The following is a 12,741-nucleotide window of genomic DNA, read 5'->3' on the forward strand; positions in this document are numbered from 1 at the left end:
AAGTTTCATACCGAAAAAATAATCTCTTACAAACATTTTTTTATTTATTTTTAACTTTAAAAATGGTCAATTTGACCCGCAACATAACAGGAGGGTTATGAACTCTTTCGGCAATATACTGACTGTACTCAATTTTACTTTAAGAATAAAAAGAGAAAACTATATACTTTCTGTAACTCTTTTCCGTCACCGCTTAGCTTCTTTCCATTTGTTTAGATTAAAACACCGACAACTACTTCGCTTGGACCAAGTATACTGAGACATAATTTAATTCCCTCATTGTTGAAAATCCTCTCTCTCTCTCTCTGTTCATCCATTCATGGATGGTGTAACCTGCAAGCTGCTCCCCGTATAACAATAGTTTCAATACCAAAAACCTGGCTTTATTCAAACAATTAGTACATATCCGAAATCCTACCAAACCTCAACTGTGAATACGTTTTTTAACCAGCACCTTTCATCAAGAGTAGTACAACTCGTATGCAAAGTATAGCATACGAGTTTCATGAAGTCATACAAACCTTATTTTTATTTGATTATCAGACTGGATTGGTTTCCTCAAGGCACCAAATCAATGCAGTTTAAATAAGACAAGTGGAACATTTAATAGTAATCAAAGAAAACACATTTCAGTTCCAACTTTAAACATATTCACTATTAATGACAGACCACGTTGACTGATGGAATGATACATTTATTTCAGGACACACAGATCATCTGTAGGCCCTGAACCAAAGTGGATTTTTGTTACTTATAAATCCAATTCCACAACCTACCTACCGGCCAGAGCAGCAAACTTAGTCTAAAACAAAATGTACACTAGATAAAATAGATGAGTAGATGAGATACATATGCTTATGGAACTGACTGATTTTACATCCCATGCCCACTTTTATTAAAATGTTTAAAAATTTAAAATGTCACAAAAACAAGAGGAAAAAAAAGGAAAAAACAAAACAAGACAAAACAAGACAGGACAATTTAACCCTAGAGAAAGGCACTTGAGGGAAGAGAGTGTTTTAAAATTGGAACTGTCCATTAGTGTGTATTTACAGGCGGCAATACTCTGATAGCCAATATTATTAACATCCGCTCATGCCAGCTCATTATCAACATCTATTTAGGATCAAGTGATTGTGAAAATAGTGTTTTCTTGTGACATGCACTCATTCTTTCATACTCATATAAACATGGTCTTCATTTATATACATTACAGGCTATCTACATTGATTATTAAAATAAAATATTATATATAATAAGAAAGCAGCATTGAAATGGGGCAAGAATTTGTGATTCCCTTAAGCGATAAAGGTCTTGATCTTCTGTGTTATGACTCCACAGCAGATTGGACACTTGGTGAGTGACTCTGAACACTCCTTACAGGTGACCAGATGACAGCAGGGTATGAGGACAATACAAATATCTCTGTCCATACATATTTTGCACTGTTTCTCCCTCTGCAGCTTGCGTAGTTTCTCCAGTGGGTCCTCATCTATAAGAAAAAAAAAAAGATTAAGATGTCTGCCTTCACTGCCTTCCATTACTAGCTAATACAAAGACCCCAGTTCTGAGAACAGGAGGTACAATACCTTGCTCTTGTGAATTTGCGGGATTGTTTTCTTGTGTTTTAAGACAATCCTCTATGAGTTCCTCAAGACTGGAGTACCCAGTGTGCAATACCAAAACAACCATACTCAAATTAAAAATAAAGTATTATTTACCATTCCTTTCTCCTGAATATCCATTCTGATGACTTGAAGCCTGGAATGAAACATGGTCATGTTATTCTCAAAGCAGTTTAAATCAAATAAAAGCCTGATTTACATCAATACAGATAAAACCTTTTTTTAATACTTATGTTTACACAAAGCAAAACAATCCATATATGGTACGGTACAGAAAAAACAACACTAACAGGGATCAGAATTTGACCAGTTCAAGAAAGTTCTGCATTTTTTCAAGTCTTCTTCTTTTGAAACAGCAATTACTACCCATGGACATTATGAGTACTTTGCTGCTGTAACTGCTCTTCCTGTCCACATTAGCCTCAATCAGAGATCCCTTCTTACAAATATTTATTTATAGTGTGTATGTGTTTGCATGAGGGGGGCAGTTTTTGGTCTGTGCACAAACGGCTTTCCAAAAGTGAGTTTTGAGAGTGCATTTTTTTCCCATTCTTGCCTCAAAAGTCAATAGTTGAAGTCTCATTTCTCATTTTAGGTTTCATGATGTTCCAAATGTTTTCAATGGGTGACAAGTCGGGACAGCAGGCTGGCCAGTTTAGCACCTGGACTCCTCTACTACAAAGCCATGCTGTTGAAATATGTGCAGAATGTGGTTAGGCATTGTCTTGCTGAAATATGCAAGGTCTTCCCTGAAAAAGGCTTTGTCTGGCTGGCAGCATGTGTTGCCCCAAAACCTGTATACCAGTATATCGTTCAGCTTTATGGTGCGTCCCTGAATGTGTAAGGTACCCATGTCATGAGCAGATGCTGGCTTTTGAGCTGTGGGCTGATAAAAAGCTGGGTGGTCCTTCCACTCTTTAGAGCAGAGGTCAGTGTCTGTCATTTCCAAAAAGAATATTAATTGTGTTTTGTCAGACCACAGGCTTAGTCTAAAACAGCCCATAGTGTTTCTGAATCATATTTGTATATAGTTTTCTCTCTGCATGACACAGTTTTAATCCGCATTTGTGGTTGGAAGTGATTTTGAGCTTATGCTGGGATTTCATTACAGAATCATGTCTGTATTTTATTCAGTGCCACCTGAGAACCCAAAGATCATGGCCACCTAGTGCAAGTTTTTGGCCATGTCCCTTTAGTACAGAGATTTCTGTGGATTCTCTGAATCTTTTGTTGATATTATTTACAGCAGATGATGGAACTTCAAACATCTTTGCAATTTTACACTGAGGAACTTTATTCGGAAACTGCTGAACTATTTGCTCAAGCAGTCGCTATGTTTTAGTGCCGTTGCAGGGAGTAATAGGCGACTGTGAATATTATTGCATGCTTGTTTAACCACATTGCTGTCCTGGGGTATCATTTATGCAAATATCTTCAAGGAAACATGTCAGAAGCTAAGTTAAGCACATCCTTGGCCACAAGAGCATCACGTTTTGCCAATTCCTGATGCTGATAAAGGAAACCTTGTTCCTGGTTTACATGCCATTCACAAAATCCGTTTTTTGGCAAAGTCAGAAACATCCTTGTTACTTTTCTGTGTGCAGAGGCACTGAATACTTACAGCTCTATTTCCTCGTGGGTCTTGTAGCTGGATGTTGTTCACAAATTCTTGTCCTTTTTCTGCCAACAGGAAGCTGCATCTGATTAAAAAGAATAAATGGTACGTTTTACATATAAAAGAGAATGTCACAGTATCAACAAGTTATGGTAAGAGGGTGTCACTGTTGTTCTTACCCAGGGTAGTGTTTGGCGTGTTCTTCCCAAGGGTCTTCTTCAGTCTGCCAGCCTTTTAGACCTCCACCACAACAGAAACACAACACCTTGTCTCCTGTACCTGCAAGGACACACACAATGTAAACTTGCTTGCATTTGTAACCGTGATCAAATACTACTGATCACATTGAATCATTCAATGTTTAATAATGTTAATTAATCCCATGACTATTTTCTCTTCAGGCATCAGAATTCTACCTGTGCTGTAGAAGCCGGCTCTGGCAAGCCTCTCATGGTCTATAGGGTGCTGGATGCCTGCAAAGCTGCCAAGCCTCTCATCAAAACTCTCCATAGGAACATGATTGTTAGCACGCTGTCTACGGCCGCCCTCTTCCTCCACTGTACCCCCTTGTAATGGAATGTTTCCCACATCATGCCCAAGGATGAAGAAGCAGTTAGGGAAATAATTGGTGTGTTTGCCCCAGGCGGTGTTTGCTTCCCAGCCGCCCAGCATGCCACCGCAGCAGAAGCACTGCACCCAATCACCCTCTCCTAGGTAGTAGAGGCCAGCTTGAGCCAGATGTTGGGGTCTCACAGGAGCTGTAGAGGGCCAAGAGGAGAAGGTCTGAAGCCGGGCCTCCTCACTCCTCATGTGAGGGGCCATTGGATAAGTGGACTCATCAACCACCGCCCCTGTTCTTAAACGATACTCCATGTCTTCAGCTGCCTCATTGTAGATGGAACCGTTAGTCAGCGTGGTTCCATAAAGTGAGCTGAAATTTGGGCGGTGTGTGCAGCTGAGAAACTTGCATGTTGGGGAAACCTGTGAAAAAGGAGGGGAAGTATGATTTATCTATTTCAAGAAAATCATAAGAACCATACACATGTTAATCACATTACAGATCATAATCACGTTTTTCATTTTTATGATGAGTACCTCTTTATGCCTCTCTACAGGTGTGTCTCCACTGCACCAGTTCTCCACTGTCTTCTGGCAGCTAAAACATCGGACACGATCGGCTTGTCCTGTAAAGTAAAAGCCCGCTCGGGCCAATCTTTCCGCTGGCACCTGCTTGGCCAGGCTGGAGCCGTTGAATGAATCCAGGCGACTGTTCATCAGGGAAAAATCCCCCAAGTTATCTGTCTCCAAGTTTTCATCTTGTCCAAAATCACCCATCACTGAACCGGGTCGGAGGCTGCTGAGACGACAGAATGTAAAGAAACAATTACTGATAGGTTAAGGTGCAAACACAACTTCATATTGACAAATATGAGTGATTTAAAACAAAAAGGGAAAACTAAGTGGCTAACAGCTTAAACTATATAATATAAAAAATATTAAACCATGGTCAAAAAGTAGTTTATTTATCATCAGACTACTTAGAGGTTGAATGGAACTCTGCTTGAAAGCTAGGATTACAGTCACTATGCCTTTAAGAGACGCGGCCACACCGTATCACATGGAAGCATTGAATATTCCATGTGAGGGATGGGCACCAAAGAGGAAGGACTGTCAAGGCTTGGTAACTGCAGCACACTAGTATTGCACAGGGTGTATCCCTCCCTTTGTAGCCGAACAACACATACTGTGCCAAAGGACAGCAATAATGAATCCTGTTCAAGGAGGACACAGCACAATGGAACTCACACTGTTTATCAGACAAGTCCGGTACTATATGTATGACATAAAACTGAGATCAACTTTTTGGAGGGGTAACATCATACTGTAGTAAGCTAAAGCGCATGCTGTTTACTCATAACAAGATCAATTATGTTGCAACACATCATGGGAAGCACATCACACCCCTATTTATACATATTTTCCCAGAGGGTGGAACTTTTATGTTTTCTTTACACCAGCCTTCACACAGCCTCAGGTTTCTTAGGTTTGCTCTCTTTACTTAAGATCACATGTAACATTCAGAACTCTATATTGAAATGTACTAAGAACATGCAATGAGCAGAGCATGAGCACAGCACACAACTTGTTGGACAATACGTTCCAGTTTTAATTATTTTTACAGCAACTTTGTTTTGAAGGGTAAAAACAACTACAAAAGAAGAGAGCTTTATTAAATCTTAACATGTGAGCTATGTTGTAACCACTGCTTATCAGCACTAGTTGAGTAGATATGAATTAATCTTCTGCAGACTAAGAAGATGTATTTACTTTATTGAAGGTAGCAACTTGTGATCTTTGGACCGACATACTTGTTGGCAGTCTTTTACAAAACAATCAAAAGATCGATAGCGAAGTTCCGGTGCAAATTATTGTTTTATATATGGTTGTAAAGATACTCACTCTTCTTATTTGGTGTTTAACAAATGCGTCGCACACTTTTGTAAGGAAATGGCGTAAAAGCTATGCGTAAAAGGCGTTTCAGCATCTGACAGCGAGTCCCAGTTCGGCTCTCCATATGCCCTCTGTACTAAATACTCACACGGGAACGACTGGCAGAACGAATTCCAGAAACGTCGGAGGGCTTAAAGGTAAACAAAAGCAACACAAAAGGTCTACACTGCCATGGAGGCAACATCGATAAAGCAGATCGACGTTGTTTCTGCGTCTGACAGCTGGCACCGCGGTCACTATGTTTGACTCTCACTACAACAACTCGCATATCGTGCGGATACAGAAACATTGGAGCAATAAACACATTAATCATTACGCTGCAGAGACACTACTTTTGTCCTGACAAGAGCTTTTACGTCGTTAATGAATAAAACAGGATTATGGACATGTGAACTAACCCGAGCTCCAAACGACAACTAGCTACGTTAGCTTAGCTATTCCCCATAACGTCAGGTCAAAAGTTATTGAGAAACATTCGTCGCAAAACGTCAATAATTACCGTTCAAGTTCTTCCAGCCACCTCTTCTGTGTGTGATCACGGCCTACAGGAAGATCCAGTGATTAAAGAGAACTATTTATTTGACGAGACAGGAAGAGAAAGCCACTTGGTGTCACACTGCGCACCTCGTTGTGCGCCTCCAAGCGGAAGACTGACGTCATGACATTTCGGAACCGTCGTTCCAGAAACCAAAGGTGGGGGGGCTTCCTTTTATGGTGCCTTATTTATACAGTCTATGGGGGTTCCCATGGAAAACCCCAAATTCAAGGGATTACAGTTTTACAGAAATGTATTTTATTAAAGTAATTTCGAAAACACAGCCTGTTTGTGCTACTTTGCATCAAAGAATGTCTGTCACACTTCCTCATCTCCCTCATCTCATCTCGTACTGACTCTCTGACTACTGATGACATTATAATGCATATTACATTATATTATATAACTATCTTGCTATATTATATTATGTAATATTACATTATTATTGCTTACTAAAACTCACGGTCATATTATAGACCCATATTTATTTATTATATTGCTTAATCTATCATTACCAACCATAATCACACCATGTCAACCTGTCACTACTGAAACATTTTTAATACTGCCTGTAATTACTGATATTTAATCAATTTTTAACATTTGTATTTATCTAAATTCCATTTGTAACATTGTATATATCTAAATTGTATTCTATCTTTATTTATCTATTTTCATTTTTACATATTTTATTTTACTAATTGGAACTTTTTCTTGATTGTGCTTATGTCTGGGTTGCTGCAACAACTGACTCTTACTTCAATCAAACTTCATAGTGTTATCAAATATTGAATCAAAGTGCCACAGGTACCAAGAAGTGCACTAAATCGCCTCTATGAAGGCTGAGAATGTATAACATGCTTCTCCTTTGCTGTAGATGTTTCAATAAATATCCCTTTGGTGTTATAGTGGATTGATATTTATGCTCTTGACATTATTTCTGTATTTTCTTGATGCTACAAGAACCTTAATCACAAGCATCTCATTCACCAGCCAGCTGTCTAAACAAACACATGAGTTTCATCAAGTGAGGGATTAGCTGTACTTTTATTGAGTTATTAAGAACACTTAACATAATATTGTCCAAACCTATAGTGAGCTTTTGATCAAGTTTAAGTGCCAGTGAAGTTAAATTTGAATTATTTATTTTACCTTACCTTTACCTTAGAGTGTTTGTCAATCAGATTGAATCCTCCTTGGTTTGTTGGATCCTTGTCTCTCTTGTGAATCAATACAATCTGTGTGTTATCAAGGGTTTCTGATAGCCAACCTAATTACTATACTTTCCAACATATCTTTGTTGGCTATTTCCCCATGGAACTTCCTTCTTTCATTGACAAGAAGTCTGCAGTGACTTTTCGTTCCATTATGAAAATACTCAGTTCCTCATTCTGGTCTGATGCTCTTTGGATAAAGGCAATCCAACAGTTTCCCTGAATTTCCCCACTTTTGTTTTGATCTGGTCAGTGTTCTTTAGAAGTGCTTTACATGTTCCGTGTTTCTATGTCACATGTGACTGCAGGGGTGGAAATAAGTGAATTATAGCATGATGTATTTGTGGTTAAGGTCAAATTACACAATAAATTTCAGAGTCACTAAGTATTTGATAGTGTTATCTGGGTAGTGAGTTGTTGAACAGTCATTTGGTCTTTCAGGATACTGGTCAAAACCACCTGGTTGCAATTTATCAGCAAGAAAAAGATTCCCATCAATTAGTTATTCCGAAAGATGTTTTGGTTTCACCTTAAACTGTTCCTGAAAAAAGTTGAGATGGTAAAATGTAAAAAGAATCAGGTTGTGATGATTTGTAAAACAATGGAACCCCACATTTAATTGAAAATGACTTAATTGCAATTTATCAAATGTTGAAACAACATGTAGTCGTGTTTTGAAAATCTAATACCGTATTGAATTTGATGACAGCAACATGTTTCAAAGCAGTTGGGACAGATTTACCACTCTGTTACATCACCCCTTCATTAGCAACACTTGGTAAATATTTAGAGGCAGAGGAGACTAATTCTAATCAGTTTGAAAGTGGCATGTTTCCTCTTTTTTGTTTGCTGTAGGATTTCAGCTGCTCCAACAAGTTGGGTTGTCCTTTGATGTATTTTATGTTTTATAATGTACCGAAGTGTGCAATGAATGACAAGTTGTGACTGCAGGCAGGTCACTTCAGCACACAGACTGTTTTGACTACAGAGCCATGCTGCTGTAATATGTGCTGAATGTGCTTTGTTATTGTCTTACAAGTCCTTCCTTTGAAAATCATCCGTCTACTTAGTTCAGCATTAACAGGGCCTTCACAAATGTGCAGGTTACACACATAGACTGTATGTGCACTAATGCACTACCTCTAAGGGGCTAGCTGTTGATCTGTACCCTGATAAAAAGCAGGATGGTCCCTCTTCTCTTTGACCCAGAGGATGTTGTGACCATGATTTCAGAACAGGGTTTTTTAATTGTCAGACCACAGAACAATTTTCCACTTTGCCTCAGTCAACCTTTAATGAGCTTGAGCCCAGACAAGGCAGAAGCATTTCTTGATCTGGTCTTCTTTCTCATGCAGTGCCATCTGAGGGTCTGAAGATTATGGCCATCAGATGAACTCAAGTTACTAAAGTGTTGCCAGTTGATTAAATAAATGTTGAAATGGTCTTTCAGAATTTTTCTTTTATTATTTCACAACTTTTCCAGTGTTTTTGTCACTGTTCTAAATTATTTGACGTGTTGCTCAAAACGAGCAGATTATTTCCCAAAAGAAATGACATTTTGCAGTTTCAACATTCACATGTCTGAGTCTCTTTCAGTTGAATATGGGTTTTAATATTTTGCAAATCATCACTATCATCACTATCATCATTATATTTATTTTTACATTTGGCAAAGTGTCCCACAGTTTTTAAAAATGTGTTGTGTTCGGGGTATGAACATTAGATTAGTCGATTTCATTATTTTTTTGTGTTTTAATGAAACTTCTCCATCCTTACACTCCTCCGTTATCACAAAGGTAAACTTTTTTATAAATCAACTGTGCCAACCCACACTTTCTTCAAGAGGGTGTGCTTTGGAACACCTGGCCCATCCTGACTCATGCCTGAGTTTGGCAACCTTAATGAAAAACATTCTCTGTAAACAGGCTAAGCACTCATTTTTATTTTGCCATTTTGGAATGATCCAAACTTCATATAATCTGGTCTACAGAGTTGGATAAACTGATCTTAGTGCAGGTTTTTGCAGAGTTTCTGACAAAACATTTAGGTCTGAGTGGCTTCACTGCCCCACTTGAGAAGATTGCAGTACAGTCCAGCATTCATCCTTAAGAGTGTCTCATCTCCCACCTGTTTCACATCCAATGTGTAACTCCTGGACGCTCAGGGGGGGTTGACTGGGATGAGAATTCTCATAAAGTAGCTCTGCAATGGTGGGGATATAAGCAAGGACGAAGCAAATGAATCATCCTTCTACGATTCGACGAAGTAAGTTTCCCAGTCCACCCTTAGCTAACTGGATGGGGGTCTTCTCCTCTTTGTTCTCAATGTAGATGCTGGCCCCATGTTCCACCAGCAACTTGGCTGCTTCCACGCGCTCCTCATCGCATGCCAGGTGCCTGTTGAAAATAGAAGTGTAAATACATAAAGGTTCTGAACACGCTGTAACAAGAAACAATACATTTTGTCCCCTCCATAAAGGTTAAGGTGAATATCTCATAGAAAGAAATTTCAAATTTCACAGACTTGCTGTAAGACTGAATACTACTAAATGATTATGAGACACAAAGTTTGTAGCATATGTCTCACACTCTATGGGTGTGTGCTTGCGAAGTTCAGCCAAAGTTATTTCCCTCCAACTTTACTCTTTTGCAAGCAGCCACAATGTTTTATTCATCACATTCACATTCACACATACAGTGCTGTGTTGCCCTGTGAGTCCTGGATGTTGGTTGAGGCACTCTCTTTGAGAAGCAGCTGGATGAGGCGGTAGTTGCCCTTGGCAGACGCTCTGTGGAGGGGAGTGGACTCCAGCTTGTCCGTGACATTAGGGTCTGCTCCATTTTCCAACAACATCAGAGCGATCTGAAAAATGTAAAAGTGGTTGTTAATAGGAAATCATTATCAAGTATCATACTTCTTTATTTCGGTGACTTCCCCCTTTTATGGTATACTAGATTGTATTTCCCTTTAGTGGTTGTAGTGGAAACCTTACAAATTAAAATCATTATCCAGTTACTGACTAGTAATATAATTACAGCAACAATTACAGTAAATGGCAAAGGACTAATCTTAAAAATAAAAACTAAACTGTTTGGTACTTTAGAAGGTAATTCAATGCTAGTACACTGTTATAAGCCTTATGAGAGAATAACGCCTGCCACATGTTCAAGTGTATTCTTGTTGTTGACTACATGCACACACTTTCACTTTTATCACTGGACTTTTACTACGTCATCTGTTTTTGTTGTTTTTGTCAATGTGTGCACATCTTCCTGTCTGTCTCCCTCTATTCCTCTTTCCTGACCCATATAGCTGAAGTTGTACTGTGTGCAAGAGTGTTTGACTGTATGTGTTTTTAACCCCTGTAAGAAAAGCTGATGTATATTGCTGGTGCTAATGGTTCTGGCTTGAGGTTTCAGTCTGTTAAAAATATTTTTTCCTTGACACTTTTGTAAAGTGTTACTGAGAGGCTGCTCCTGGGGAATTCCCACCGACTCTCCCTCAATAACAGAGAGTAAAGTCTGGAGCTGCTCTTATGGTAAAGTGTCCTGAGATAACTTTGGTAATGATTTGTAAATCTACAACCAAAAACTGATTGATGTATTGATTAATTCCTTGATAAGTTGAAAGAGCATACAACTCCATTACAACTTCCATCATCATCTTTTATAACACCTTTCACCTCAGTTAAAGGACCCAATTACTCTTCCTTTAATATGAAAATAAGTAAGACAGTACTGTGTTCATTTTGAGTTTCATTTTAAACCTCATTATGAATTGGTATAGATACATTTCTGTCTCAAAGACTTAACGTACGGTTAGTGATTCCTCTTTCATTCTTAAAAATAAGTTATCACTGTCTTTATTTTCATCATCATCACTGTGGTGTGGGATATGGTTGGCTTTACATAAAGAGTGATGTAAACTAGTTAAGGCAGGTATCAGTGGACATGTGTCCAGAAAGAAGCTTCTGATTCAGAAATGATAATTCTACTAACTAATTTGGAACTAAAGGAACTAACTTTGAGATAGAGCAACGATCTAAATGATCACATGCTTTCAGAAAGTATTGCAGAAGTTGATAGCTATGGGACAAAATGTAGTATATCTGTTATATCTGTTCTTTTGTGAAGCACTTTGGTTTGCATGCTTGGATGAGTACATTTTGATCAACAATATATTACTCAAATAAAAGCATAACATTACCTACTGTGACACCATGTACATCAAACTATCATTGCATGTTAAAGCAACTTGGGTACCTCACCTCATATCTGTCTTTAGAAGCAGCGTAGTGCAGAGGGGTGCATCCATTTTGATTTATTGAATTCAGCTGAGCTCCTTTGGATATTAAAGCTCTCACTATGTCTTCTCTGCCAGCAGATGCTGCAATGTGAAGGGGGGTCCACGAAGCCTGTAAAGTGACACGTCAAGTGTTGAGAATTCATCTCTCTCTCTCATACACTTACCTTTAGATCATTCAACATTATGCTGTTATTCCAATATTTATTCCAACATTTTAGTCAGCCTGATTAAAAACGAGTCTGAGAAAATATTCTTTAGTTTAATACAGCACATAAAATACTAAGTCTAGTGGAGGAAAGAGTCTGATTTAGAAAGGTATTAGTTTAACTCTGCTATTCTTCTCAACTTTCTGCTATGAATATGGATGTACATTATATTGCACCGAGCATCTATCTGGTATTAGCTGTGGTTCCTCCACTTAATCTCGGTACAGGAGTACTACAACATACTTTGTTTTACATAAATAATGCTCTAAAGATGTTGTTAAAAACCATTAGACATACATCATCTTGCAGATTCACATCAGGTCCCAGATCAAGCAGAAACTCCACAATTTTGGTGTGGCCGGCAGAACAAGCCCAGTGCAGAGCGGTTCTATGGTCCTGAATAAAACAAAGGAGAAGATGAAAACTTACGACAGAAAACTAACAACAGACACATCTCATGATTTCACATCACGCGTTCTTACCTGGTCTGTTTTGCAGGCAAGCGTTTTATCTGACATGATGCACTGTCTTAATTTATCAAACTGACCCGTGTAAGCAAAATTACAGACCTCCACATTTGATACAGAACCCTCCATTGTTCAATAAACTACCAAACACAAAAGTTAAAGAAGCCGTACAGGGGATGCTATGACAGGTTTCGTTGCAGATTTGAAACAGGGGTGCAATGACTCAGGAAATTATGAATTTTACTTCCGCATGGCTCATTTTC

At 38.6% G+C, this 12,741-nt stretch overlaps 2 protein-coding genes across 3 annotated transcripts; both read right to left on the reverse strand.

Moving 5' to 3' along the window:
• Positions 1–673: 673 nt before the first annotated feature.
• Positions 674–6,431, reverse strand: xiap (X-linked inhibitor of apoptosis). Of its 2 annotated transcripts, none has more exons than XR_004632173.1 (7): positions 6,251–6,431; positions 4,336–4,594; positions 3,657–4,221; positions 3,420–3,519; positions 3,247–3,325; positions 1,590–1,761; positions 674–1,492 (listed from the first exon to the last, which is right to left on the reverse strand). XR_004632173.1 is itself a non-coding variant. In XM_034690420.1 (7 exons), exons 2-7 carry the CDS (start codon positions 4,573–4,575, stop codon positions 1,299–1,301), a joined length of 1,218 nt encoding a protein of 405 aa, XP_034546311.1. In that variant the 5' UTR covers positions 4,576–4,594; positions 6,251–6,431; the 3' UTR covers positions 674–1,298. The 2 variants fall into 2 exon arrangements, 1 of the variants encoding a protein (XP_034546311.1); XM_034690420.1 differs by having other exon boundaries at positions 1,722–1,761.
• A 2,659-nt stretch (positions 6,432–9,090) lies between these two features.
• Positions 9,091–12,737, reverse strand: psmd10 (proteasome 26S subunit, non-ATPase 10). Its single transcript, XM_034689789.1, has 5 exons — positions 12,494–12,737; positions 12,309–12,407; positions 11,768–11,914; positions 10,196–10,362; positions 9,091–9,896 (listed from the first exon to the last, which is right to left on the reverse strand). The coding sequence occupies exons 1-5, from the start codon at positions 12,605–12,607 to the stop codon at positions 9,743–9,745; spliced, it is 681 nt and encodes a 226-aa protein (XP_034545680.1). The 5' UTR covers positions 12,608–12,737; the 3' UTR covers positions 9,091–9,742.
• Positions 12,738–12,741: the final 4 nt, after the last annotated feature.

This window comes from Notolabrus celidotus, chromosome 8 (genome assembly GCF_009762535.1).
Source record: "Notolabrus celidotus isolate fNotCel1 chromosome 8, fNotCel1.pri, whole genome shotgun sequence".
Taxonomy (NCBI): Eukaryota; Metazoa; Chordata; class Actinopteri; order Labriformes; family Labridae; genus Notolabrus; species Notolabrus celidotus.

Excerpts from the sequence above, each read along its gene's own strand:
- xiap (XM_034690420.1), bottom strand. The coding sequence starts at position 4,575 with ATGGGTGATTTTGGACAAGATGAAAACTTGGAGACAGATAACTTGGGG. Across the intron at positions 3,520-3,656 it reads AGCCGGCTTCTACAGCACAG|GTACAGGAGACAAGGTGTTG; the intron begins GTAGAATTCTGA and ends GTGTCCTTGCAG. Across the intron at positions 3,326-3,419 it reads CACGCCAAACACTACCCTGG|ATGCAGCTTCCTGTTGGCAG; the intron begins GTAAGAACAACA and ends CTTTTTAATCAG.
- psmd10 (XM_034689789.1), bottom strand. The coding sequence starts at position 12,607 with ATGGAGGGTTCTGTATCAAATGTGGAGGTCTGTAATTTTGCTTACACG. Across the intron at positions 11,915-12,308 it reads ATGTGAATCTGCAAGATGAT|GCTTCGTGGACCCCCCTTCA; the intron begins GTATGTCTAATG and ends GTCACTTTACAG. Across the intron at positions 10,363-11,767 it reads CTTCTAAAGACAGATATGAG|ATCGCTCTGATGTTGTTGGA; the intron begins GTGAGGTACCCA and ends TACATTTTTCAG.